Source organism: Ursus americanus, chromosome 3, assembly GCF_024610735.1.
Source record: "Ursus americanus isolate L20-20 chromosome 3, mUrsAme1.1.p, whole genome shotgun sequence".
Taxonomy (NCBI): Eukaryota; Metazoa; Chordata; class Mammalia; order Carnivora; family Ursidae; genus Ursus; species Ursus americanus.
This window is the reverse complement of record NC_142129.1, coordinates 61,631,053-61,657,961: the sequence shown is the minus strand read 5'-3', so window position 1 is coordinate 61,657,961 and position 26,909 is coordinate 61,631,053. Positions and strand designations below refer to the sequence as shown.

Below are 26,909 nucleotides of genomic sequence, written 5' to 3'. Positions count from 1 at the left end.
TCAGTCGTGCATGCTAAATATGTCAGCATGCTACTGGATACATCATATGTTCAAAAAATGGCAGAAAGCTCCACCCATAGGAGAGGATTTTAATATTATAATGAACCGAGGATAACTTTAGGATAACTCAGGGGGCATTTGTGCAGTACATCAGCTCCAACCCAGCTCAAACTGGCTCTCCTAAGGAGCTGTCAGGTGAGACACACCTGGCAAGACACACCTATCAAGTGAAACACCTAGTTGGGTGTCTCCTTGGCTGGAACTGTTGGTTCTGCAAAATAAAACACAACTCCTTCCTTGCTTTTGTCCCTTCTCTTCCTCCCTTTCTGGTGGTAGTGTTCAGCCCTCTTATTTGAGTAATTTTCTGTTGCATCCTAGCTAACATTTTGATATGCAAACAATAGGCTGCTAATCCTTGACCTAAAATATGTATTTCTGATACATTGTATTTAGCTTACTGCTTTTTTAGTTCTGTGAAATTTTAAGGTATTTATGATTTTTACCATATTTTATACTATTAAATTCATTTATGGGCTGTTAATGTGACTTTTTCTTTGCATTTAGAAATCACTTTTTCAGGGCTCCTATTATGTCTTTGCTTTTTAGTGTTATGCGACTGTTCATTAAAATAAGCTCATCGAGAACCTGGAGGGTATTATGCTGAGTGAAATAAGTCAATGAGAGAAAGACAATTATATGGTTTCACTCATGTGGAATATCAGAAGCAGTGCAGAGGATCATAGGGGGAGGGAGGGAAAACTATATTGAAAGTAATCAGAGAGGGAGACAAACCATGAGAGACTCTTAACTCTAGGACATAAACTGAGGGTTGCTGGAGGGAAGGTAGATGGGGGCTATGGGGTAATTGGGTGATGGGCATTAAAGAGGGCTCGTGATGTGATGAGCATTTGGGTGTTATATGCAACTGATGAATTATTGAACTCTGCATCTGAAACGATGTACTACATGTTGCTAATTGAATTTAAACAAAATAAAAAAATGAAATGAGCTCATCGAAGCAGAGATTACTTTGTATTCGTAGAGACAAATTATATTTCTTGTGAAAATATTTTCAGCACAGAATCATAAACTGTTTATTTTTAGAAATGGGTGTAAGACAATTTAGAGATATTTTATGTATGTATAAAATGGGTATAATCTGTTTTTTTAAACAGAATGTAAAGTAAAACCTTGATGAATTTGTGGGGTTTTTTTATTCTGTGGTAAATAATCAGTGGCAAATACTTTTTGTGTATTTGTATGCACATGAGAAAGCAAGACAAGTCTGGAAGAATACACACCAAAGTTTAAAGTATATTTATCTCTAGGTGGTATGACCATGAAGGATGTTTTCTTTAGCTCATTTTGTTGCCAACAGTATGAATTAGGGATAATAAGTTGTTTAGAGATACAGTCTTGAATGATTGTACCTATATTTGGAATCTGTGAATATCTTGTTAACAAGTTCCTGTGTTTTTTATGTAGTCAGAGTCTAAATCTCCTGTATGTTTCTGTTTCTGCCATGGTTGTGGCTGATATTTGGGTGGTATACAAAATAAATATTGATGCTTTTTAGATTAGAGATAATTTCTTTTAGTTGTCTGATGTTCTCTTCAGTGGTCTGAGATTTTATAGTGGGAAAGAATCACCTAAGGTGCTTGGTTTTTTTTCTTTTTTTAAAAAAATATTTACTTATTTATTTTAGAAAGCGCACATATGCTTGCCTGTGTGGGGGGAGGGGCAGAGGGAGAGGAAAGAGAGCCTCGAGCAGACTCCCCGGTGAGCGGGGGAACCCAGTGCAGGGCCTGATCTCAAGACCCTGAGATCATGACCTGAGCTGAAATCAAGAGTCGGTCACTTAAGCGACTGAGCCACCCAGGAACATCCCCCCTCCTCGAGGTGCTTGTTTAAAACAGATTCTTGGGTTCTACTTCTAGAGATTTTGATGGATTAGTTCTGGGGTGGGGCTCTAGGATCTGCAGTTACAAAAGGTACATTTGGGTTCTCTTGCAGGAGGTGGGGAAGATCATCCTTTGAGAGACATTGGTTTAGAAGGAAGTAAAATTTGAGAGAGAAAAGGCGTGGCTAGGTAGATGTCGTGCTGGAGCTGAAGAGGGCTGCAGATACAGGTCATGGAAAGGAGTCAGGGCAATGTAGAATAAAGTATACTTTCTGGTATAAGGCAGGTAAGACTCACAGTAAGATTTTTAAAAGTTTAAACTTTTTTATTTCTTATAGAAATGGTTGGGATCAAGGCAATAAGAGATAAAAACGAAGCTCTGAAGACAAAAAATTATGGTTCAAGCCGATAGAAGGTTGAGTCTTGAGGCAAATGGGAGCTAGGGTGTAAACTTCTAAACAGTTGCACCTCTTCTTGCTCCAGTTCTCCTACTGTCTTCAGGGCTGATTTTTCTGAAATGCACATCTGTTCATGTTAGTCCGCTGTTTAAAATCATTTTGTCCCTTTAGAATAAAGTTCATACTCATAGCAGGACTCTTGGATTTCATAACCTGCCAATTTGGATGACTTGCTTTTCCAGTATTAGAGGACTTTCACTTATACTATTCCCTCTACCCAGATTCCTTATGTTCCACAAGTATAACCTAAATGTATAGGTGTTAAATTAGTGTTTACCATTGTCTTATGTTATTAGGAGATTTGAAAAATCATTTTTTTTAAAATATTTCCTGTTAAAGTAGCGTATAAACAGAAGTTGCAAATATAGAAGTACATAAAGTAGAACAATGAATTACTGTTCTTCATCTGAATTATTTTTGTGTAGGATATTACTGTTAACAGTTTGGTCTGTATCCACACCTGTCCCTCTCTGGTACTTTCTAACCCCCATACAGGTGCCGTTCATTTAACTTTATTATATTACACGAATACATTTTCATTGTAGGATAAATGAGTATAAATGAGCTAAAGAAAACATCTTCCACATGATGATATCACCTAGAGATAAACATACTTTAAACTTGAGTGTGTATTCTTCCAGACTTGTATTGCTTTCTCATGTGCATACAGATATACAAACACATTTTTTAAGAAATTTAATGGCTGGTAATATGCAAACTTTTTTTTTTTTTTTTTTAAGATTTTATTTGAGAAAGCGTGCGTGTGCACGTGAGTTGGGGGAGGGGTAGAGGGAGAGGAGAGAGAATCTCAAGCAGATGCCAAGCTTAGCATGGAGCCCAGTGTGGGACTTGATCCCACAACCCTGAGATTATGACCTGAGGCGAAATCAGGAGATGGTCGCTTAACTGACTGAGCCACCGAGGCACCCCTATACAAACTCTTCTTGTGACCCCTATACCTCTGTTAACACTGCGGTATTGCCCTACTCCCGATCCAGAATCCATTCATATATTATGTGTTGCTTTTTGTGTCTTAGTCTCCTTTAACCTAAAACAAATGTTCTTTTTGTGTCGTAAGCCAATTTTTAGAATAACTTGTAGAATTTCCCTCAAACTAGATTGGTCTGGTTTTTTTTTCCCTCATTATTAGGTTCAGTTTAAACAGTTTTTGGCAAAAGTACTATGTTGATGATGTTTATTTCCCATTATACCATATCAAAAAAAGTATGATACCAGTTTATTGAATTTTTGGTGTAGTTAAAGGTAGTGTCAACTAGAACTTTCCATTTTAAAGCCATTTGTTTTTCTTTTGGTAATTAACAAGTAATCTGTGGGGTAATAACTTTGAGACTTTGTTAATATCCTGTTCCCTAATAGCCTTTTGCATAGTGGTATTAGGGTTCTTGTCAGAATCAGTTATATATGTAGCTGCAAGATGGGCCTTTTTAATTCTGTCATTCCTCTACATTAATGGGCAGTATTTGTTTTGTAGAGAACTTCTCCCTTTTTTCCTTTTCAATATTATTATGCTCTCATATGTTATCACCTATTACCTGATTACTCTTTCTGATACTTAAATTGTCCAAATTTGACCAGTGAGAGCCCCTTCATGCAGGCTCCCGTGTACATATGTGAACACACACATCACATGCATATGCTCATGCTCTCTGTCTCTTTCTCTAAATAAATGGGATAAATACCATGGGACTTTTCCCCATGTTACTTGCTGTATTTCACTCATATGTTAATCTGTTAATACTGAGATTCTTTTCATGTGAGTACACATGGGATATATTATTCTTTTTAATGGTACATAGTTAACTATAGAATGGTTCAACCATGATGTCTTTGTTTCTTTTTGTTTCGTTTTTCACTTATAGATAGTACTAACAGATATGTGTCATATATATTTATGAAATAATTTCTGTGGAAGAGATTCCTAGAAGTGAAATTGCTGAAATAAAAGATAAGTGCATTTTAACTTTTAAAAAGACGGAATTGCCGGAATGATCTTCAGAAAGACTGTACTTGTTGATATTCTTACCAATAGTGTACATAGTACTTGATAACTGCATATTAGTAAATTTTCTTTTAATTTTTGGAAACTATCACTTTATTAAAATATGCATTCAAGTTATTATGAGTGAGGTTTGGTATCTTGTGGCCATTTGCATTTTATGTTCTGTTACTTGCTGTGCGTTTCCTTTGTCATTTCTTAATAGGTCTCTTTGTCTTTTCTCATTGATTTACTGGAATTCTTTTCATTTTAATGTTAATCCTTTCGCGGCTTTATGTGTTACAAAGATTTTCCATCCTTGCAAATATTTTTTTTCACCCTTTCGTGTACTTTGTAACTTTGTGGTATTTTTCATTGTTTATAGAATGTTCATTTTTTGTACATTTACAGCTGTAGATCATTCTGTACTACTTTTTAAGTTCCAAAATGAATTTTTATATAAAATTAATCCTGAGAGAGTGAAATTTTCTAAAGCAAAATAGGAAGCTAGTGTAGCTGGGTTTTTTTGTTTGTTTATTTTAAATTCAGGTGCCTAAGTGACAGACTTCCTTATTATAGTTCAGGCATGGAACATTTTCTTAAACATTTCATGGTTAGGGGTACCTGGGTGGCTCAGTCAGTTAAGCATCTGCCTTTGGCTCAGATCATGATCCCAGGGTCCTGCTCAGCAAGAAACCTGCTTCTCCCTGTCCCCCCTACTTGTGTTCTGTCTCTCTCTCACTGTCAAATAAATAAGAAAAATCTAAAAACAAAAACATCTCATGGTTAAATGTGAAATTCTTGAATGTCTCATTTTTGAGAAAACTGTCCATCTAATATATACAGATATTAAATAAAATGTGGGAAATATAGAACAGAGAAAAGAAAAAACATTCCTAACAATCCTAATATCCAGACAACCATAGTTAGTGTTTTGGTGTTATCCCTTTAACTTTCTTTCTTGTTCTAATTCTTCGTTGTCTTTTTTTTTTTTTTTTTTTTTTGGTTAAGATTTTGTTTATTTGAGAGAGAGACAGCAGAAGTGGGGGAGGGGCAGAAGGAGAGGGACAAGCAGACTTCTTGCTGAGCGGGGAGCCCGATGATACAGAGCTGGATCCCAAAACTCTGAGATCATGACCTGAGCCGAAGTCAGATGCTTAACTGACTAAGCCACCCAGGTGCCCCTTCTTTTTTAAAATATACTTATTCTTTTTTTTTTTTTTAAGATTTTTTATTTATTTATTCGACAGAGATAGAGACAGCCAGCGAGAGAGGGAACACAAGCAGGGGGAGTGGGAGAGGAAGAAGCAGGCTCATAGCAGAGGAGCCTGATGTGGGGCTCGATCCCATAACGCCGGGATCACGCCCTGAGCCGAAGGCAGACGCTTAACCGCTGTGCCACCCAGGCGCCCCAAAATATACTTATTCTTTTTTTTTTTTTTTTAAAGATTTTATTTATTTATTCGACAGATATAGAGACAGCCAGCGAGAGAGGGAACACAAGCAGGAGGAGTGGGAGAGGAAGAAGCAGGCTCATAGCAGAGGAGCCTGACGTGGGGCTCGATCCTATAACGCTGGGATCACGCCCTGAGCCGAAGGCAGACGCTTAACCGCTGTGCCACCCAGGCGCCCCCCAAAATATACTTATTCTTAAGCATGATAAAGAGAAGTTTTTAAGTTGAGATTTTGCTAAAAGATGGTATTTGAAATATTGCTTATTAAATGTATAACTGTCTAATTACTTTTCAGAGTACTCAGTGTAGATGAATTTCTTTTTGAAATCAAAGGATTCCAACTTGGCACTTAGTATAAACACCTTTGTTGACAAAATCTTATAACTGACTTGTATTGGTAGGGTACCCCTGACTGTGATGTCAGTTATCCTGATATACTGATTGCATTGTATCTGAAGTAAAATGTCACATATGTGTCATAGTACATGGCAGAACATTGGGTAATGCACTGCATTTGCCAGCAGTTACCCTTCAGTTTAGCTGCTGTGCATTAAATGAGATAAGGTCTACTAAGAGATATTCCCCCCATTCATTTTCTCTCTGTTATTAACTAGCTCTAGTACATTTTTATTTCTTAGTATATGCAGATATATATCCTTATGAATGTTTATTGAGTAGTAAAGTATGTTTAAGTTATAACCATTTGAATTTTGTAAGTCAGCAGACAATTTTCGTTCTTTTATGCTTTAGGACATATTTGTTACAGGTATCCTACATCTTTTCTCATAAATAACAGTATTACTTTAAAATCTTTCTCTTTTTTTAGTGAGTAAAAACCAGAGGTCTTAGTGATAGGATGTTAAGAACAGAAAAAATGCTTTAAGTTTTTAAATGACACCTTTTGGGTTCCTATTTTTTTCTTTAGGAGAGATGTTATTAAATACATTTGTAGATCATTTTAACTCAGCCTCAGAGATGTGATTTGTCCAAAGTTTACATAACTCTAGAAGACGAAAGACTGAAGGTCTTTTCTTCCTTGAGACAAGTTGAATGGCGAAAATTTCCACTGATTTGGATTAGCTATACCCTTGTGTAATTCGAAACAACTGTAAACACATTTTATATTATTTGTCCTTAAATATGATTTGTGTAGGTTGCATGTGTTACTCAGAGGTTGATCCTAATCAGATGGCCACAGAAACATGTTTTTTAAGTTTACATATTTGAAAACCTGAAAACTCCGTATAAAACAGGTTTTATATGTCTCTTATTTTATATGGGTACCCAAATGAAAAAATTCTTTCCATAATCTTATTGAATGAAGATGCGTCTACACAGAATTAGGTAAGTAGAAGGAGATAAAGGTGGGTTTTTGGTTTTTTTTGGGGGGGGGGATTTTATTTATTTTATTTGAGAAAGAGCGAGCACGAGTCAGGGGCAGAGGAAGAGGGAGAAGCAGACTCCCCACTGAGCAGGGAGCCCGATTCAGGACTTGATTCCGGGACCCTGAGACAATGACCTGAGCCAAAAGCAGATGTTTAACTGACTGAGCCACCTAGGTGCCCGGAAATAAACATTGTTTTATGGTACTTTAAATTATTTTTTGCATGTAGGAAAGAAAAAGATCTTAAAATGTATTTAGTCATTAATTAAAAGGTATCAGAATGGTTATAATATGTTAGAACTTTGGTCTAGAGGTCAGTAAACTCAGTAGGTATGGTAGAGAAATATTGGAAAAGTGGCAAGTCAAGAACTCTGTAAGGGTCATAACACACTGTGAATCATCTTTCAGGGGCATTGAAGCTGAAGAAGAAATACTTACGCACCTGCTGGTTGCTCTTTGAACTTACATGATACCGATATTGTAGGTTACAAAGTAGGGATTTCCTAAGAGAAATGCTCAAAAATCATTCTTCAGGTTGTTTGTAGTTTAATCTCTGTGCAGATTTTTGCCATGTGTGTAGAACATTCTTTAAAAAATAGAATTGAAATTTTACTTTATTGTAAAAAAAATGCTGTGATTTACCTTGATTTTGGCAAATGAGGTGAATAAAATAGCTCCATGGGGGCTTTTTTATTTTGGTAATTGCCTACTTTGTGTGAATACAGATGAAAGAATTTACTTCAAATGAACATTATTTTGTAAAGAAAATACATTTTTCCTTGTAGTATTGTATAAACCTTTGAGAAAGCACATTAATTTTTATTGTTTTGTTTTGTGATTTTTCTTTGAATACCGTGTTTTGCTTACTATTGAGTTTACTGAAAAATTCTTTTATTGGTGATAATAATAACTGCTCCCAAGAAGAAAATTATATTTCCTTTTCATTTTAGGATTCATCATCTAAAAAATGTATATCTAAACAGAACTGAAGAAGATGATTACCAACACAATTTAATGATATTAAAGAAATTAATAAGTTTTGATTTTTTTTGCTCATCTTGTGTACTATAGTGTAGCTCCTTTGAAATCTTTTCTTTGGCATTCTTTTGTATGATTTTCAGATCATGTTAAGGTTCACTGTTATAAAGCCTTCGAATAGCATAAAGATGACAATTACGGCAACTTCTTGAGGTAGCTTATATAATCATAGTTGCAAACCAACTTTTTAGTTTTCTGCCTACCAGACTGTTTTAATTATACTCTATAGTCAGTGATAGCATTGTATGACTAAAATACTTACACATGACTATTGACCCATTAATGACATCTAGTAAATTAATGTTGGTACTTTAAAATTATTTTCTAGTTGTGTATCGTTCTTTTTCTTTCTGGGTGATTTAACTCAGTATGTATGTATGTATGTATTTTTTTTTTTTTTTTTAATTTGAGTATCTTTGGTGTTTGTGAGAACACACTCTCCAGTTTAGGTTCCAGTTGTCTGTTGAGTTTTTAACCAGTTTGAGTAATCACATCTTACACTAGATGCATATAAACTTACCTGTGTGGTAAAGCCTCTTGAGAGATGATTGTTACTTCCGTATGCTTCTCATAGTGTGTGTGTGTTTGTTTTTGATGTCTTCAGTTTATTGGAGGTCACTTTGGATGCCCCTTAGAATTTGGCACTTAGGGGCGCCTGGGTAGCGCAGTCATTAAGCGTCTGCCTTCGGCTAAGGGCGTGATCCCGACGTTATGGGATTGATCCCCACATCAGGCTCCTCCGCTATGAGCCTGCTTCTTCCTCTCCCACTCCCCTGCTGTGTTCCCTCTCTCACTGGCTGTTTCTCTGTCACATAAATAAAAAAAATCTTTAAAAAAAAAAAAAAGAATTTGGCACTTAGACCACCCTCTTAGAATAAACCACCCTCTTAGAATAAACCTGGAAGGTTGATATTTGGCTCTCTGTAGAAGCAACCTATCTTGGAGAGGTAATAAATGTGTCTTAAGAGATCAGAGAAGTGCTCAAGCCTAAAGAAGACTAGGATGTATATCAGACCTAGAATTAAGTTGTAGTTTATTACTATTTATGCATTTTTTTTTCTCTTCAGGATATTTTTATCATGAGGGTGGTATCTTCCTTTCTAGAAGAAAGGAAATTAGGTAATATGAAGTGTGTCAAGCATCATTTAGGAAAAAAAAAAACTATATAGGAGTCATGACTATTGTAGTCGTTATTGTAAGTCATCAAGAGTTCGAAATGGTTTTTTGTAGTCTGGGTGAAATGATCTTTGAACTTTTCAGTTGCCCTTTATTGCATTCTATATTTATCAGTATTGTGTTGGTGCCAGTACATTCTTCTTGGTATTTTTATACTGAGAAATAATTATTCATGATAATGGATGTGACATCACTTTTTAGTGAGTTTGGTTTGTCAGGCACTAAGAGCCTCATCAACACTGAGTTCATTGACAAAATTGAGTTTCAGGAATTTTAATGATTTCTGATCTTACCAAAATGTTGGCAGTGATGTTTTGCTTGAATTTCTTGTTGGCTTACATGTTTGACATCTAATATACTCTTTTTAAGCTCAAAATCAAGGAAAATGTTTTTGATCTTATAAAAAGTTTAAACAAATCTGGACGTGCAAATAGTAACTTTAAAATCTGTAATTGCAGATCGTATATTTGCATTGATAAGGAAACATTTTGCTCTTAATAGAAAGGTAGTTGAAGAATAACATGACCTACTCTAAAATGTAAAGATCTATGCTAATTAATCTTGTTTGTTTGCTATGAGCAGCTTTAAAAAATTTTACCACATTTTCTGATTAAATAATTTAATTTCTCTCAGAATACTGAGTTAAACAGAAAAAGATTAATCTCCTGTTTTCATTAATTTCAGTTATGGATAAATTTTTATAGAAAATAGAATTATAAATTTTTAAAAAGATCGAATACCTCCTGGAGCTAGAAGTTGGCTCCGTTGTGAATGGAACTCAGTTTGTCTGACTCCAGTCTGAACTATTCAAATTGTTCTATAGCCTTAATTTATGTCTGTGTGGGTTTCTGTATGTATTTTTCTTTTACTAATGGTTAACTTTGTGTTTATGGTTATATGAGTTTGTGTTTTATCTACCGTCTCCAAAGTTAGATTAGAGACTTTTTTGATTGTATATTTATTTTGCATGAGCATGGTCTTAAATAAATTTAAGTGTCCATTACAAAAGGAGCTCAATAAATATTAACCAGTAGTTCCTAGATGCAATCTGATTTCTTTTTAATGAAAAATTCCTATTTTTATGTAATTTTTTAAAGAACTGTACATTTTTCTATTCCCGTAATGCTTTTCCAGTAGATGTAAAATTATTTTAAAAGGTCATTTGTTTAATTGTGCATACTATGGTAGGTGAAAAAGTACTTTTATAAAATGATTTCACTTACATGTTTTGACTTTAATATCATTCTTATGAACCATTGGTTTTTCAGATTTGTTCTCTACTTCCCTTTTTCTTTTGTAATTTTAAAAATGAGTTAAAAAAATAAACTATTTCATCATACTTTTTTTCTCTTTTCTTTTTTAGGTTGCTATGGAGTTGATGGAGAGAGTGACTCTATTATGAGTTCAGCTTCTGAAAACTCCACGGAACCTTGGTTTTGTGATGCCTGTAAATGTGGTGTTTCCCCTAGCTGTGAACTCTGTCCCAATCAGGATGGAATTTTCAAGGAGACAGATGCTGGAAGGTTGATGTCATAATTCTGATATGTTAATATGCCTGCTTTATAATGTGTCTGCTTCTGACTATTCTAATTTTTTCAGTTACACACTTTTGTTTGGTTGTTTCTTTGTATTTTTTTGGCATAGAGTAAATGGACAGTAGGCTACAGATCAGGGGAAGAAGGAGAAAATACTGTTTGTTGGTTGTTTGCATTTGCCTTTATAGCCATAGTCCCATTTAATCCCAATAATGGCTCTATAATAAAACAGGTGCTAAAGTTTTCCATTTTATAGGTGTGGTAGCTGAGGCTCAGATCATTAAGTAATTTTAATTTGATCAAGGCCACAAGCAGGTGGATAGTCAGATTGGAACCCAGATCTGTCTGACTTCAAAAGTATATCAGAAGACAGAACCCATACAGTGGTTTTAAAAGGGGAACTTTACAGAATTATTAAGCTATGATAAGAGTAACTGTGATATCACAGCCTGTACCCCTGAAACAAATAATACATTGTATGTTAATTTAAAAAATTAAAAAAAAAGAATGATGTACTACATATTGGCTAATTGAATTTAAATAAATAAGTAAGTAACTGTGGTATAAAAGGACTCTAAAGGATACCCCAAGGCTGAGGGAGAGTATCCAGGGAATGACAAACTTGGAAGACCCCTCCCCCAGGCTGAAGTTCAGACCTTATTGGAGGAGGTGTAGTTGCAACCTATTGGATGGCAGAGATTACTGGTTTGCCTGGGCCAGAACCAGCCCTTAGTTCTTGGCAAGTGGGCGTCTAGGCACAAGTTGCAGAGGGAACTGGGGCACCAGTGTGGTATCTGGAGTGTGTGGGTCTGTGTTAAGAGGGCCATAGAAAAGTGATCTCTAGGCTGGGCTTGCGAAGTCACAGAGTTGGTAGTTGGTGTATGTGTCTGGGGCAGAGCCCTGGCAGATGCTGTTTGTCATCCCTGCTGAGAAGTGCTTTCCTCCTATGGTGCTCTCTACCACTTCTAGTAAGACAGCTTTAATATCATGCTCACTGTAAAGGAGAAATGCTGAAGGGATTTTGTCCATTATTGTATAGCAGATATTTAAGGTGGATTTAGAGCTGAGAGGCAATAAATTGATAACTGGCACAAAGACCTATGTTTTTTTCACCATACTCACACTCATCTTTATTATTATATTTAAGTAATTGTCATCCTAATAGTGTTGACATTTTTTCATGTTTTTGTCCAAGAGACTACCATCTGGAATGGGTGATGGAAATTTAAGAGTAGTTCCTGCCCTCTTGTATTTTATGGATCATTACCTACCTGACCTCCCCACCCTGCCGGCCCCCTCCCCATGTAAGAGGAGTACTAAAATGTATTTTTTATTTTGTGATGTTAAGTTTTTTATTTTGTGATATAAGTTTTTTATTTTGTGATGAAATATTTCAGTATTTTAAAAAATGTTTAATATTGGGACAGGAATAATAAAATAACCTATACAGATTTTAAGCATTATTTTCCATATTTTAACATTGAAAAGATAGGAGACATTTTATCCCAAAATAAAGGTAGTCTTTAAAATTTAATACATGTTACTTTAGTAAAGTCAAAAATATTTTTCTTGTATTTCCCTCAGTTGGTGGAGAGGCCTCTGAGAAATGTCGCCATAAAAGGTTGTTGGGATAGCATAGAATCTACCATGGAGTCTTGAAGAACCCTGTGTGTTGATATTTAGGAAGAATGGCTAAAAATCTTAGCTCTTCTTCCTCATTGGACATCCAAAAAGATGAAATAAAATATAAGATGTAGCAGATGATTTGATGTATTGACATGAATCTTTAGTCTCTGTCATAGACCTGGGCATTATTTCATGTTTGGACTGACTTGGGCCCAGAATTAGGGAATTTAGTACAGCATTAAAAGTATGTGTTTTCAGGTTGGACTGCCTGTATTTCAGTTCTGGGGTTTTTTTTTGTTTTTTGTTTTTGTTTGTTTGTTTGTTTTGTTTTTACTAACTGTGATTATGTGATTTAAACTTATTTTAAAAACCTCCATTTTCGTAGTACTTTTGAGAGGATTAAATGAGGTGATTCCTGTAAAACAATACAGTTTCTGGAGCATAATAAGTGGTTAATAAATGTATCCTTATTTCTACTGCTGCTGCTTCTGCTGCTGCTAGTGCTTTTCTTATTATTGATATTGTTCCATTTCCTTAAGGTGCTCATAGAGTACCAGCTGTATAAATTCCTTCTGGTAACTATTTAGTCCTGACAGTTGAAATTTTTGGTGATAAATTGTAGTGAATAAGTAAAACAACTTTGGAAAACACAGAGCTTCCTTTTAGGGAAAATAATTTGTTTTACCTCTTTTCTTGTTCATAAATTGAAAGTTCTATTCAAAAACTATAACGTACCTGTCCCTTCACGCTATGTAATCCACAAAATAACTCGTAAAATTGTTTCTGAATGGAGAAAAGAGAGGCCTCTTGAATTAGATTCAGTGAGAAATATTTGTACTGACTCCGGTGGATCTTACCTCTACAGACACTTCCCTTGATGGTACAGCCTGGCAAATTTCTTTTATAGCGTTTGAACATTTTATTTGCATTGAGGCACACACTCATCTATAGGCTATGGTGGAAATATAGGTCTTGATATAGTTTGAAGGATATAGTTGAAGCTTGATATACTTTGATTCAAGGCAAAAAAAAAAGTCAAGAAAATTTGACAAGCCATTTAGTATTCTAGCTTCAAATGGTAAATGGGGGGAAAAAGCACAATGTATGGAAAGAATGAAAAAGGTTTTGAAACTGCCATATCACATAGGCTAATTAGAGTTTTCCCCCTGTTTCTGATGGGAACCACAAGTTCTACATGGAAAATGATATGATTTAGTGTGAGGAAACCATTAGTACTTTTTCGTCATTAAATTTTTATTCCATTCCTTAGAAAGAGTATTTTACCCTGTCTTAAGTGGTCTTATATAAACCTGATTATGGGAAATATTAGACTCTAATCCTTAAAGATTGCATGCCCAACGCTATGCTGCAAGTACTTAACATTGCATGATTATACTTCTAAACTGTCTTCGTGGTTCTCTGTCCTAGTAGTCACTTAGGAATTGATTACTGAATGAATAAATGAAGAATGAAAATAACATAATGGAAATGGATTTATTTTACATGTTGTAAAGGCACTACAAATACAACACATTTCAAAATCAAATTCGATTAAAGTAGTTCCCATTCTGAGTGAGTCCTTGATAAATCTAGCTAGTTTGCTTTATTAAAATATGTGAGTTTAAAAGGATATATTAATAATTTTTATGCTAGAATGACAATTTTGTCTCTTCATTTTTTTTGGTGCTATTATGTGGTGCGTCTTTTCTGTTTCCTTTCCCCAGTCCAGCATCTGTCCTTATAGCTTCAAGCAAAATGGATGTTAAAGTAGCAAAGAAGATTATTCTTTTTTGATTTCTCCATTTGTCTTAATTAAAGAATTCTAAAGTATGTACAATTAAACAAATGAACAAAAAATTATTTACAACAGGTATTAAAAAGGAACAAAATTGTCTCAGCTGTTTGATATGCATTTTAATAAAGACCCAAGTTGACATCCTCACATCAGTGGTTGGGGAGAAATTATACACTTGTGTGCCAATCACACTGAAATAGCAGTTTAAATCTGTAGTACTTGCATGACTTGTACTAAAACATTTTCAGAAGGTCAGTATGAAGCAAGAAGCCAGCTGTTGGGTTTATCAAAGATAAACTCCTACAGAGTACAGTGGCATTTAATACACCAGTGGAGCATGAAAAAACTGCGCAAATTAAATTGAGAAAGCAGCTGCTTGTTGAAGATGTGTATCTTTATATTGAACTCCACAGGATACATTTGGGAGGTTGGATTAAAACATTTTATCAAGAAAATCTCAAAATCTTGGATTTTCTTCTCAATAAAAAAGATAATTTCTAAAGATTTGTAACTGTTTTCCCCAGCGCTTCTATAAAATGATTCTTAGTCTTATTCTTTTAAAACTTTTAGTGTCACAAAACACAACCATGTAGCAGTCATAGCCGCTCAAGCTGTGATAAAGCAGAATTTGTTATTAATATAGTCACAAGATTAAGAGAGATTTGCCATCTCATTTTTACACTTCTTTCTCACAGAAGTGATATAAATCTGTTTAAATTTCAAAATCCAGTGATCCCATATATTGTATGGTTGTATGTAAACAGAAAAGCTTCCTAATGCATTTCAAAAGTTTCAGGGTAGCTTTGAAAAAAATGAAATTAGAATCAACTCCCTTTTTAGTGTACTGAAACTTTGAGCATTCTTTGTTTAGTGTTGTGCATCATTCAGACTAAAAATATATATATATGTGGGATGTATAAGTTTTAGTACAAAGGTTGTATGGTGAACAGATGAGTGAAAAAGGATTTCCTTATATGTTATAACTGTTCTGAACAGTCTTTGAGAATCAGTTTTAACCTGGGAACAAAGAAAGTCTGGATGAACACCAAAAAGTTTTAAAGTATTCTGAAGGACTGTTCTAACAGCTTTTAGAAAAAAGTAACAAGAACAATTTTACCTAATTACTGCAGAATTACTTCACAGTTCTTAAATTAGATCCTTACTTCTCAGAGTGCTTAAAATAATGAATGTGAATACCTTTCCATGCGTAAGAAAATGATGTTTTGTTTCACTTGAATAGTGGTTTTGTGCAAATATTTAAGAATAACAGGTGAGTGCAAAGTGCAGTGAATTGAAGTGAAAGGCAATTATAGTTGTTAACTCTTAGCTTTGGCTAAGCTGCTAGAAAAGTACTTACTGCAGTCGTGCTTACTCCATATTCTTCAGTTATATGAGATTCTGAAATCTGACCATAGAATTCTTTCACTAGTTATTTGAGGTGGCACATATTTTGTGTTTATTTTCCTCGTGAGCATTTTATGAAAGGGTTTGATAGCAAAATCATATTTTCTCTCCTTATAGATGGGTTCACATTGTTTGTGCCCTGTATGTTCCTGGAGTAGCCTTTGGAGATATTGACAAATTACGACCAGTAACACTAACAGAAATGAACTATTCCAAATATGGTGCCAAGGTGAGACAAACTTTTCTTGATTGTCTAAAAGAAAAAATTTTACTTGTTTGTTTATATGGCTTTTTACTAATATCATATCATTGTTGAATACAGAAATGCTTATTTGTAATCATACTATTTGTAAAGCAGTTGGCATTAAATCATCTATTATTAGTAATTTAACCAGAAAGCCCATAATTTATAAATTCTTTAATGCATTCTTAATTTAATGTAACTTGTGGGTAAAATGATAATTGATTCTACTTCTATTTCTTTGGCATTTAGCACACTCCCTAGCACACATGAATTCTCAGACGAGTTAGAGCAAATACAAACCTAATTTCTGACTTTACTTTTGAAGTGGAATTTACCAAAAGTACGAAAAGAGTCTTACAAGAGGCACCTGTTATTTTGCTAAGACTTCAAGTGTTGTTGTTGTTGTTGTTGTTGTTGTTGTTGTTTAAATGACTACATAACCTGTTTAGCAACTGATTCTAAGCCTCAGGTTTATAAATTGGTTTTTATAGCTCGAGTTTTAGAATTATAAGTGATAAAAATACACTTACTAGTTTAAATTTAGATATATAATTACTATAGACACCCCTGTAATATTAGAATGAACTAGGCACTGATACATTCTCTTCCATTGCTGTCTTTTGGGAAATTGGGAAGGAAGACTCCTGAATAGCATAAGTAACACATTAACGTGGGGTGGGAGGCTTACAGATTGTTGGAAAATTCCAGAATTTGATAGTTTCTGCTGTTATATCCAGAATATCCTCCTTAGGTTCTAACCACCACCTGCATCCCTCAGACCTGCAGGCCTCCAGCCTCACTCTAAAACTCTTGTGCTTTAGTTTGGGTAATTTCTATTGAACTATCTGCAGCATCCCTCTCCAAAATTAGCTAAAGCCCCCAGAGAGAAAAACAGGCACAAACACTGAACTTACTTTCCTGCTCCTCAGGTAATTCTATACTATCTTGTTATCTCTCTGATGCCTTTAAAGCTATAGTTTAAAAAAAATAATAATTTGTCCATATTTTCTGGTTTCTAGCAGGATTAATACAAATTTCCTAGTGCACCCATTACTGGAAGTGAAAGGTACTGCTTTTTGATAACAGCTTCATAATTCACAAACACGGAGCCTGGAAGGGACTAGCTTAAGTAATTTTCAGTAGGCACACATTATTATCATAAATATAAATCTCCAAGCAATGAAAAACACAGGAACCAGATATTATTTCATGTAACTGAAACCAGCAGTGACCTTTGAACTGAAAAAGAGAATCATTAAATAGTCGTCAGCAGCCGTCAGCTGATTTTTCATTATCACCTGCTTTTGTTTTAAAGTATGATTAGGAAATGGAGTAAAAAATTATGTATTCTCTACCTCATCTGCAACATCAACCAGTAATGTGAATTATAACTGGGACAGCTCTTATGGACATATCTATCCGTTTCCTAATCCTGGCTGCTTTCTTTCCTGTGTTCTCAGTTGCTTAGTTCCCTAGCATTTTAAATGATTCAGGCAATTGAGGAAGATTCCCTTTTCTTTGTTAGATTGTTCTATAGTCTACAAGACTTTATGGTCATGAAATTTCTCTGTGTATTTACTGTGAAATCTCTTGCTCAACTTTATCATATTACATTGAATTAGTTTGGGAACTATCCTGAACAGTTTGGTTCTGTGTGTGCTATTGACATTCTTGAAATAATTTAATTTCTTCATTTCTTTCTCTACCTTCCTCTCTCCTGTCTCATTCTTTCTCTCTTTTTTGGTTTCATGTTTAGATTACTATTTGCTAGTATTTTATCCCATACGTCTTCTATTGTTTTTGGAAAAAGACATTTAACCAAGCAGTAGAGTGTCAGAATTTGGGTGTGTTTTCACATCTGTGCCCAGTTCTTGCTGTTTGCATTCATTGCTGATGTGTCAGTTTGGTGCTATCTACCTAGTAGATAATCCCTAACTATTACAGTCTTAAAATGACATTTTTCATGTTTGTTGAAACTATTTTTTTCTTTATGATTCCCTTATATTTAATTTACTTGGAATATGTTTACTATAAACAGTTCTTTAATTGTCAGTCTTTCACAATTTAGCAGGTTTTTCTTTTATGAAGATTACTATCACTTGAGTAGTTTGTATTTTATGACTAGATTTGTTTTTTTTCTCTGTGGTTTAGACAGTGAAAAGGATAAAAATAAATTTGGGGGGATTGGGAATAATTTCAGTAGTTTAAACTTTCAGTTTTACAGTTTTTTCCTTTCTGTTCAGAAAGGATGTAGTTGGCTGTAATATCTATCACAGCAAATTGTTTACTTAAGATTACTTTTAATTCTTTTTAAAGTATTTCTCTTTAATAGTATTTAATTTAATAGTACTTAATTCTCTTAAATGTATTTTTTAAATATACGATATTTTTGGCTGCAGTGCCTAGATTTTTTTGGTGAATTTTCTCTGGCTTCTTATTTATTTTCTTTAATTTTCTAAGCAGTGTTATATTGTTCAAATCAGTATAGTTTAATGGTTAAGAGCATGGACTTTAAAGTAAAATTACCCTGGCTTGAATACTGAGTTGGCAGTTATTTTTTGTGTTATTTTGAACAGATTTCTTAACCTGTCTTCACCTCAATTTTCTCCTGTGTAAAATGGAGATAATATTTCTTCCACATATTAGAGTGGAAGATTCCACAGTATGGTTACATATATTAATATATATAAAGTGCTTAGAATAGTGCTTAGCACATAGTAAACGTTCAAATTATTCTTATTATTACTGTCATCATTATTATATCAGTGGAATTTTGGTTTATTAGAACTATAGACAGAATTTTTTCATATAAACTTTTCTTGCCTATAATTATTGTTTCTATTAAAATGCTATTGATTATTTGTGTTTTATGAATGCTTTGTATGAGAATGGAGTCTTGTTTTAGAGATACTTTCATTCTGAGAGTTTTCCTATTACTCCATTGTAGGAGTGTAGCTTCTGTGAAGACCCTCGTTTTGCTAGAACTGGAGTTTGCATTAGCTGTGATGCAGGGATGTGCAGAGCCTATTTCCATGTGACTTGTGCCCAGAAGGAAGGTCTGCTTTCAGAAGCAGCAGCAGAAGAGGTAGGTTTATTTAAACTCATCATTGGTGAATATGTTCATAATGTCTCATGACTGTTAATGTCCCACAACAGGTGTGCATCATAAAAAAAATTAAAAAGCTTATTTTAAAAGTCTTCGTCTAGATCACTGGTTTAAAATTTCAGAAGTAAACAATGCATGAGTTTTTTTTCTGTATTAAAGCTAGTTAGACATTTTGAAAACATGTTAAAATTTTTATAGTGAAATCTGACGGATAAAATGAAACATAATCCAGGTTGTTTTAAAGCATTAAAATGTCAGCATCTTGGATATCCTCACTCTGTTTTTACAAATAAAATCACTACCCCATCTTCAGTATCTGCATTTCTCTCTCTTTACAATTGTTTTTAATTTTATGGTTTTCCTTCCAGGTTTATTGGCTTTAGATTAAGCAATAATTTGTTTTCAAAGTATGTTTTGGGGACTCCTTAATATTCTTTCAAGGAGTCTATGAGGTTAAAACTCTCTTTGTAACAATATGAAAATGGTATATACATTTTTTACTATTAATTTTCTCATGAGCAATAGGGGATATTTTCAGAGATTATATAACACATAACAATGTAACATATTAAATGTGGAAATAGTTTTGAGAATCCAGCTATCTTCTTTTATGTGGGCTATCTAAACGTTAAAGAGATTTACAGAAATGTAACAGTGCCACTCTTCTCACTGAATTTGTGTATGTAAATTACAGTATTTTTAATAAAAATGTTATATATCTTAATTTGTAATGGGATTATTATTTTAAGATGAATAAATATATTAAAATTTTATTTATTTTCTAATATAGGGACTGTCTATAAATATAACTCACATAAGGTCTTTCACGTTCCAATAATTTTTAAGACTTTTAAGGAGTCCTGAGATTAAAGTTTTGTTGATTCTTTTAAGTTCTTTATATAGACAGGTATTTGAGTGTTTGCTTGGTAATTCTTACTGTCTATTCATGGTGGATCTGTGGTATAGCTAAGTCTCTTGTTGTATTTCTTCTTTTACTGGCTAAATTTTTAGTATTATATAAAAATATGTTTATTATATTGGGTCTTTATCTTATCCCATTTAATTCATAGAAGGAATTAAGTGAAAAAGATAATCTGATGAAAATTTGTTGAGTAGATTCAGAGCGATATATTTTTTGAATAAATGAATTCTATAGCTGTTATATGTTGGTACATGATTTTGTACCAGTCTCTGATTCTTATGAATTGTACTTTGATTACTTGATGAAGGGTACTGGGTAAGCGTTGAATATTTGCACAGCTCTTAGGCATAGAGGTATAATTACTTATATAATAGGGTTGTGTGGATTAATTATGACTACAGCTCAGGATGGTGAGCAGAAGTGCAGAGGGGCAATGCGAGTAAGATTTAGAAGACCAGGTAATTCCAGGTGAATACTTGGATCACAGAATCTGTTAGGTTATTACTGTACTGTGGTAAACTTTGAGCTTTGCAATCAGGAGGACTTCTCTGTAGCCATTTCTTTTAGAACTTATTGAGAGCTTTACCTTTCATACTATATGGTAGTTTGGGTTCCTTCGCATAGCACCATTCACCATTTTTTTGCGGGGGTAGACAGTAGCTAACGAAAATGTGTGAAGTTGGGGCCCCTGGGTGGCACAGTCAGTTAAGGGTCTGACTTGGTTTCAGCTCATGCTGTGATCTCAGGATCATGAGATCAAAAGGCCATGGCTCCACTCAGTGCAGAGCCTGCTAAAGTTTCTCTCTCTCTCTCTCTCCCTCTGCTCCCTCCCCTGCGTGCTTATGCAGGTGCCCATAGGCACGCTCTAAAATAAAATAAGTCTTTAAAAAAATAAAAAGAAAATGTGTGAAGGAGCTATATACTGCTGCCTTATTAGGTGTGCTTTTTGGGGGGGGGATGATTTAAAACATATTTGTATATGTTTCTAGTGTCTTGTTTATAAACAATTATAGAATTGGAAAATTGTAAAAATTTCTGACCAGTGTTTTAAAACCCAAGACTTTTTATGAATCTGTATCAATGAGGTTTGCTCTTGGCAGTAATTATTCTGTTAAAAGATGTTCTTGGCTACTTCTTATGGTCGTACTTCTATAGAGTAAGATTTTTGTAATGTAATAGTATATTTAATTAAAAAACAAATTTTAAATTAAAACATATCTATTGTTTGTGGGCATATCTTCTGTTTTATTATTATATGACATTCTAGAAAGCTTTTTCTCCCCCCCTTTTTTAAAGACTTGTTTGTTAAATGGAATGTCTTTTCTTTTTTTTTTTTTTTTTTTTTTTTTTTAAGATTTTATTTATTTATTTGACGGAGAGAGAGACAGCCAGTGAGAGAGGGAACACAAGCAGGGGGAGTGGGAGAGGAAGAAGCAGGCTCCCAGCAAGGAGCCCGATGCTGGGCTCTATCCCAGGACCCTGGGATCACTCCCTGAGCCAAAGGCAGATGCTTAAGGACTGAGCCACCCAGGCGCCCCAAGTGGGATTTCTTCATAATGGCTGTTGTACTTAGGCAGTAAAAGAAAGGTTGAGAAAGAATAAGTACCTTAGTTTCATCCAGTGACATCATATACCTTACCATATTCTAATGATTTTTTTTTAAAGATTTTATTTATTTATTTGTCAGAGAAAGAACATACAAGCAGGGGGAGCGGCAGGCAGAGTAGGCAGAGGGAGAGGAAGAAGCGGGCTCCTGGCTGAGCAAGGAGCCCGATGCAAGGCTTGATCCCCGGACCCTGGGATCATGACCTGAGCTGAAAGCAGACTTTCAGCCGACTGAGCCACCCAGGCATCCCACTAATGATTTTTTATAGACTTCTGACATAGTACTTTATTTTATTGGTGAGGATCCATTTGAAGTTTCTTATCTTTCTGATCCACTTTGTGAAAATTCCAGATTCTTTAGAATATTCAAACCATGTTATGATAAGACATGTTTATTATTAAAACTGAGCAATAGCACAGGTTTAATTATGCTGACTGAAATTTATGTGATTATGTTTCACACTATTTAGTGAGCCTTAAGGTTACTTATATTTCATGTAAAATCGTATGGTAGTTTCTTCTGTGATAAAGTATTATTTGTTGCCTCTGTTACCATGTAGAAAACTCTCTTTGAAACAATATAAGATTATAGATTTTTATTGATTCTTTTTTTCCCATAACCTTTGACTTAATGGACTAAAATCATTCATGGATTAAATGTCAAGGGCTCAAATTAGATCTTTAGCTATTGAACTGATGCCTTAATATTGCTGGGAAAAACAGGATTGGTAGGAATAGGCTCTTGGTAGATCAAGTAATTTTTCATGAATTCATCAAGAAGTTACATTGCTTAAAACTAGACATTTTAGATGAGATGTTCAGTAATACCTTTATGTGGCTTTTAGGCATGTGATAACTTATATTTTTATTTTAAAAATTATTTAGTGTATTCATGTGTGTGTGTGTGTGTATAAAATAAGGCTGTATCTTGAGAATATGTCTAGAATATGTCCACTTCTTAACAAATTCATTGCTGCTATCCTAGTCCCAGTAATCGTTAGTCACCTGGATTAATAACATGCTAATTCTTTTCCCTGCTTTTCTTTGCCTTTTTAGGACAGAGAGTGGCATTTTATTTTTTTCTCTGAAGAGCTGGATAGCAAATATTTCAGGCTTTTTGGGCCTATGGTTTGTTTCACAACTATTTAACTTTGCCATTGATTGTGAAAACTGTCTTAAGAGAACATGTAAATGAATAACTATGGCTGTGTTCAAATAAAACAAAACAAGATGGGCCCAGATTTGGCTCTCAAGTCATAGTCTACCAGTCCTTTCTAGAGAAGGAGGACCTTTTCAGTAACAACTAACTGTCCCATTAAGATCTAAGTCAGAGCTGGTCACTCATCTGCTCAAAATCCCTTCAGTGGTTTTCTATCTGATTTACACTGGAGGCCAGTTTTTTTTTTTGTTTGTTTGTTTTTTTTTTGTTTGTTTGTTTGTTTTTACAATGATTTTAAAGCTCGGTGTTGTGATCTGAGTTCACATTACCTTTCTGACCTCATCACTTCCCCTTATTCAATCTCCCTGGCCTTTTTCCTGCTTCTGTAATGAACGTGTTGGGTAAGCTCCTACTCTGGGTCTCTGTACTTGTTGCATGGGCTGCCCTTCCCTCACGTATGTCCTCATGGCTCATTCCCTCACCTTTTTTTGGATCTTCGCTCCATGCCTGCTTCTCACTGTGTACTTTCCTGGTCACCCTAACGTTGTAACACTCTCTGTGACGCTTTCTAATTCCCTTTCCTGCTAATTTTTTTCCGTTCTTTTTAATATACTGATTCTTATTTATATTGTTTATTGTTTCTCACCTTTATTAGAACATGGATTTATGAGGAGAGGGTTTTTTAGTTTTCTCTTATTTTTCACTGTATCTTCAGTCGTTAGAACACAAGTTGAGGGAGTGGTTTCTTCTATCAGTCAGCTTTTGTTTGGTCAGCTCTTTAGCCTTACTGGCTTTTTTTTTTTTTTTTTTTGGTAAGATTTTATTTGAAAAAATAATTCTAGGGTAAAATTAGTTTTCAAATCATCATTTTGTGTTGTAGTATTTTGCATATTTCCTTTCCCATTTATTTGTTTTGATTTCCTATTTATATAAAGGCATTGCCTGAGGGTATCCCTTTGGCATATTTTTTTGTGGTATTGGAATAACTGTTTATTCATATATGTGTCTCTTTATCTCTTTGGTTTATATGAAATGATATTTCTGCCATCCCAGCTCAGGGAACTATTATATATTAAAGCATGTATAGCAAATAGATCACTTTCATTTTGGTACTTTTCTAAGGTAACCTTATTTAACCTTTATTTGAAGTTTAACTATAAGAAGTATGATTTATTTGGAGTATATTCAGAGTATCAATTCCTTTAAATAGTCTATATGAGCTCTATTATTAGACATTTACATACTTGGACAAAATTATTTTGATTCTTAGGATTATTCATTTGCTGTTATGAGCTTTTTACATTTTGATGTTGTAGCATTTTTTATTGTTACATTTTGCCTTACTGATTTTTTTCTTTTCAATGGGAATATTGATGAGCCAATTTTTCAGTATGTAGTGTCCTTCCTCTTAGTTCTTAATACTAGGTATAGCTGTGAGTTTGCTTATGAACTTGTTTGGGTTTTTTTGTTGTGATTTTGTTTGTTTTTATCTTTTGACCCCCTTCACCCATTTTTCTACTGGTCTGTTTTCTCTATGAGTTTGTTGTTTTCTGTGTGTGTGTGTCTGTGTTTTGGTTTTTTTGTTTGTTCGTTTTAAGATTCTACATATAAGAGGTATCATACTGTATTTGTCATTCTCTGTTTGACTTATTTGACTTATCATGATGCCTTTGAGTCTAACTATGTTGTCGCAAATGGCAAATTTCATTTTTTATGGCTGAATAGTATTCCATTGTATAATATATATCACAGTTTCTTTATCCATTCATCCATTGGTGGACACTTAAGTTCCCATATCTTGTCTGTTGTAAATAATGCTTCAGTGAACATGAGGTTGCATATATCTTTTTGAGTTAGTGTTTTCATTTGCTTTGCATAAATACCCAGAAGTGGAATTGCTGCGTTATATGGCAGTTCTACTTTTAAATTTTTGAGGAACCTCCATGCTGTTTTCTATAGTGGTTGCACCAATTTACATTCCTTCCAGTGCACAAAGTTTCCCTTTTCTCCACATCCTCACCAGCACTTGTTATGTCTTATCTTTTTGCTAGTAGCCATTCCAGCAGATGTGAGGTGATATGTCATGTGGTTTTGATTTGCATTTTCCTGATGATTAATGATACTCTGTGTTTTTCATATACTGGTTGGCCATCTGTATGTCTTCTTTGGAAAAATATTCATATATTCTGCCCATTTTTAAATCAGATTGTTTGAATCTTGTTTTGTTTTGTTTTGCTATTGGTTTATATGTGCTCTTTATGCATTTTGGATATTAGCCCCTTATCAGATATATGATTTGCAAATATCTTCTCCCATTCAATAGATTCCTTTTCATTTTGTTCGTGGTTTCCTTTGTTGTGCAGTCTTTTTAGTATGATGTAGTCCCATTGTTTATTTTGCTTTTGTTGCTTTTGCTTTTCATGTCAGATTAAAAAAAAAATCATCACCAAAACCTTGCCAGTTTTCTGCCTATGTTTTCTAGTTTTATGGTTTCAGGTCTTATGTTCAAGTCTTTAATCCGTTGTGTAAGACAGTGGTCAGGTTTCATTCATTTGCATCTGGCTATCCAGTTTTCACATCATTTATTGAAGAGACTATCCTTTCCCATTGTATGTTCTTGGCTCCTTTGTTACAAATTAATTGACCACACGTGCATGGGTTTATTTCTGGGCTCTTTATTTTGTTCCATTGATCTACGTGTCCGTTTTTATGTCAGTCTGGTACTAGTTCTAATTACTGTAGCTTTGTAATACAGTTTAAAATCAGGGTACATTATGCTTCCAGCTTTGTGTTAGCTTATTAACTGGTTTGGTTTTTATGTTATCGATATAATGAATTATGTTACTGATTGTATTAACTCCTTTAATTTTCTGGAAATCTCAGAGCCACATTTTGAGTCTAATACCAATATGCATGGGGCCTTTAAGATACGTTTTGGCTGTTCATCTTGATGTTGCATCTTACCTAGGCTTTCAGCAGCAAGTAATAGAACATTTACCTGCAGTGGCCTAATAGTAATGTATTAACTATCCTATATGACAGGAGGTATAAACATATGTAGTTCTGGGGGTGTTTTTAGTGCCTTAATAATCCAGTCTATTTTATACTTCTATCCCATCAGCATCTTTATGTTTTTCTTTGTTGTTGTTGTTGTTGTTAAGCTTGTTTGTCTCAATATTGTTGAAATGATACTAAGCACTCGATATTGTTGGAATGATCCTAAGCACTTCATTTTAGAATTCAAAAGAGGAGAACAAGGGTTCTCTTCCTATTAGAAATGAAATTTTTTTTCATATTTTCACTCCAGTAGATTTGTCCATTATTTTATGTCAAAACAGTTGACAAAAATAAAACTCAGCTAGCATTCGTGGAATATGAATATATAGTCCTTATTGAATTCATGTTCTAAAACCCAGTTAAAAGGTGACCTATATTTTACTTAGCAGTGAAATTTATATTCAAAAGTAACTTCATAGCACTCAGTCAGTCAGTCATGATTGAGGGCCTATGCATATGTGCAAGGCACTAAGCTAGGTATTGGGGTGGAGAAGTCTGTCAGGGAGCATAAAAACAGCTTTAAGGCATAGTATTCTCCTATGTGGGGATAAACAGTAAATACAGTGAAATGTTAAATAACCATACAGGATGACATTAAAAGATGTCACAAGTGTCTAGTATGGACAAGAAGTAATACAAATACAGGAAGAAATTTTCCTGGAAGAATCAGAAACTTCAGCTGGACTTACTTGTATTTTTTTTTTTTTGTACCTTATCTGTATTTTACCTTTAACTATTTAAGGATTGCAAATTAATACATTTTATTCTCATTTATTCAGTATATTTATTCAACAGATATATTAACCTACGGTGTTAGGCCTTTTTATAGACCTTATAGAGATGGCAGTGAAGAAAACAGACAAAACGTATATTCTTTAAGGTGACTTACATTTGAGTGGCAGATGGGGAGAAGACAGAAAGTGAAAAAGTAAGTGCGCACGCACACAACACACGCACAAACCAACATTGTGATAAGTATTGTGAAAAAATACAAAGCAAGGTAAAGTATTTAGAGAGTAAGGGAGGTATGGTAATGCTAGGTGACATTTT

At 34.2% G+C, this 26,909-nt stretch overlaps 1 protein-coding gene across 15 annotated transcripts in view; it reads left to right on the top strand.

Moving 5' to 3' along the window:
* Positions 1-26,909, top strand: part of PHF14 (PHD finger protein 14) — a 233,701-nt gene that overhangs the window by 29,257 nt on the left and 177,535 nt on the right. For all 15 annotated transcript variants that reach the window (XR_015723980.1, XM_087861035.1, XM_087861036.1 and 12 more), the window contains 3 exons: positions 10,770-10,929; positions 15,884-15,995; positions 18,958-19,095. Coding sequence is in view for 14 of the 15 variants with exons in the window: in XM_087861035.1 (XP_087717161.1) it covers positions 10,770-10,929; positions 15,884-15,995; positions 18,958-19,095 (410 nt within the window). In the remaining variant the exon portion in view is untranslated. The remainder of the gene's footprint in view (positions 1-10,769; positions 10,930-15,883; positions 15,996-18,957; positions 19,096-26,909) is intronic.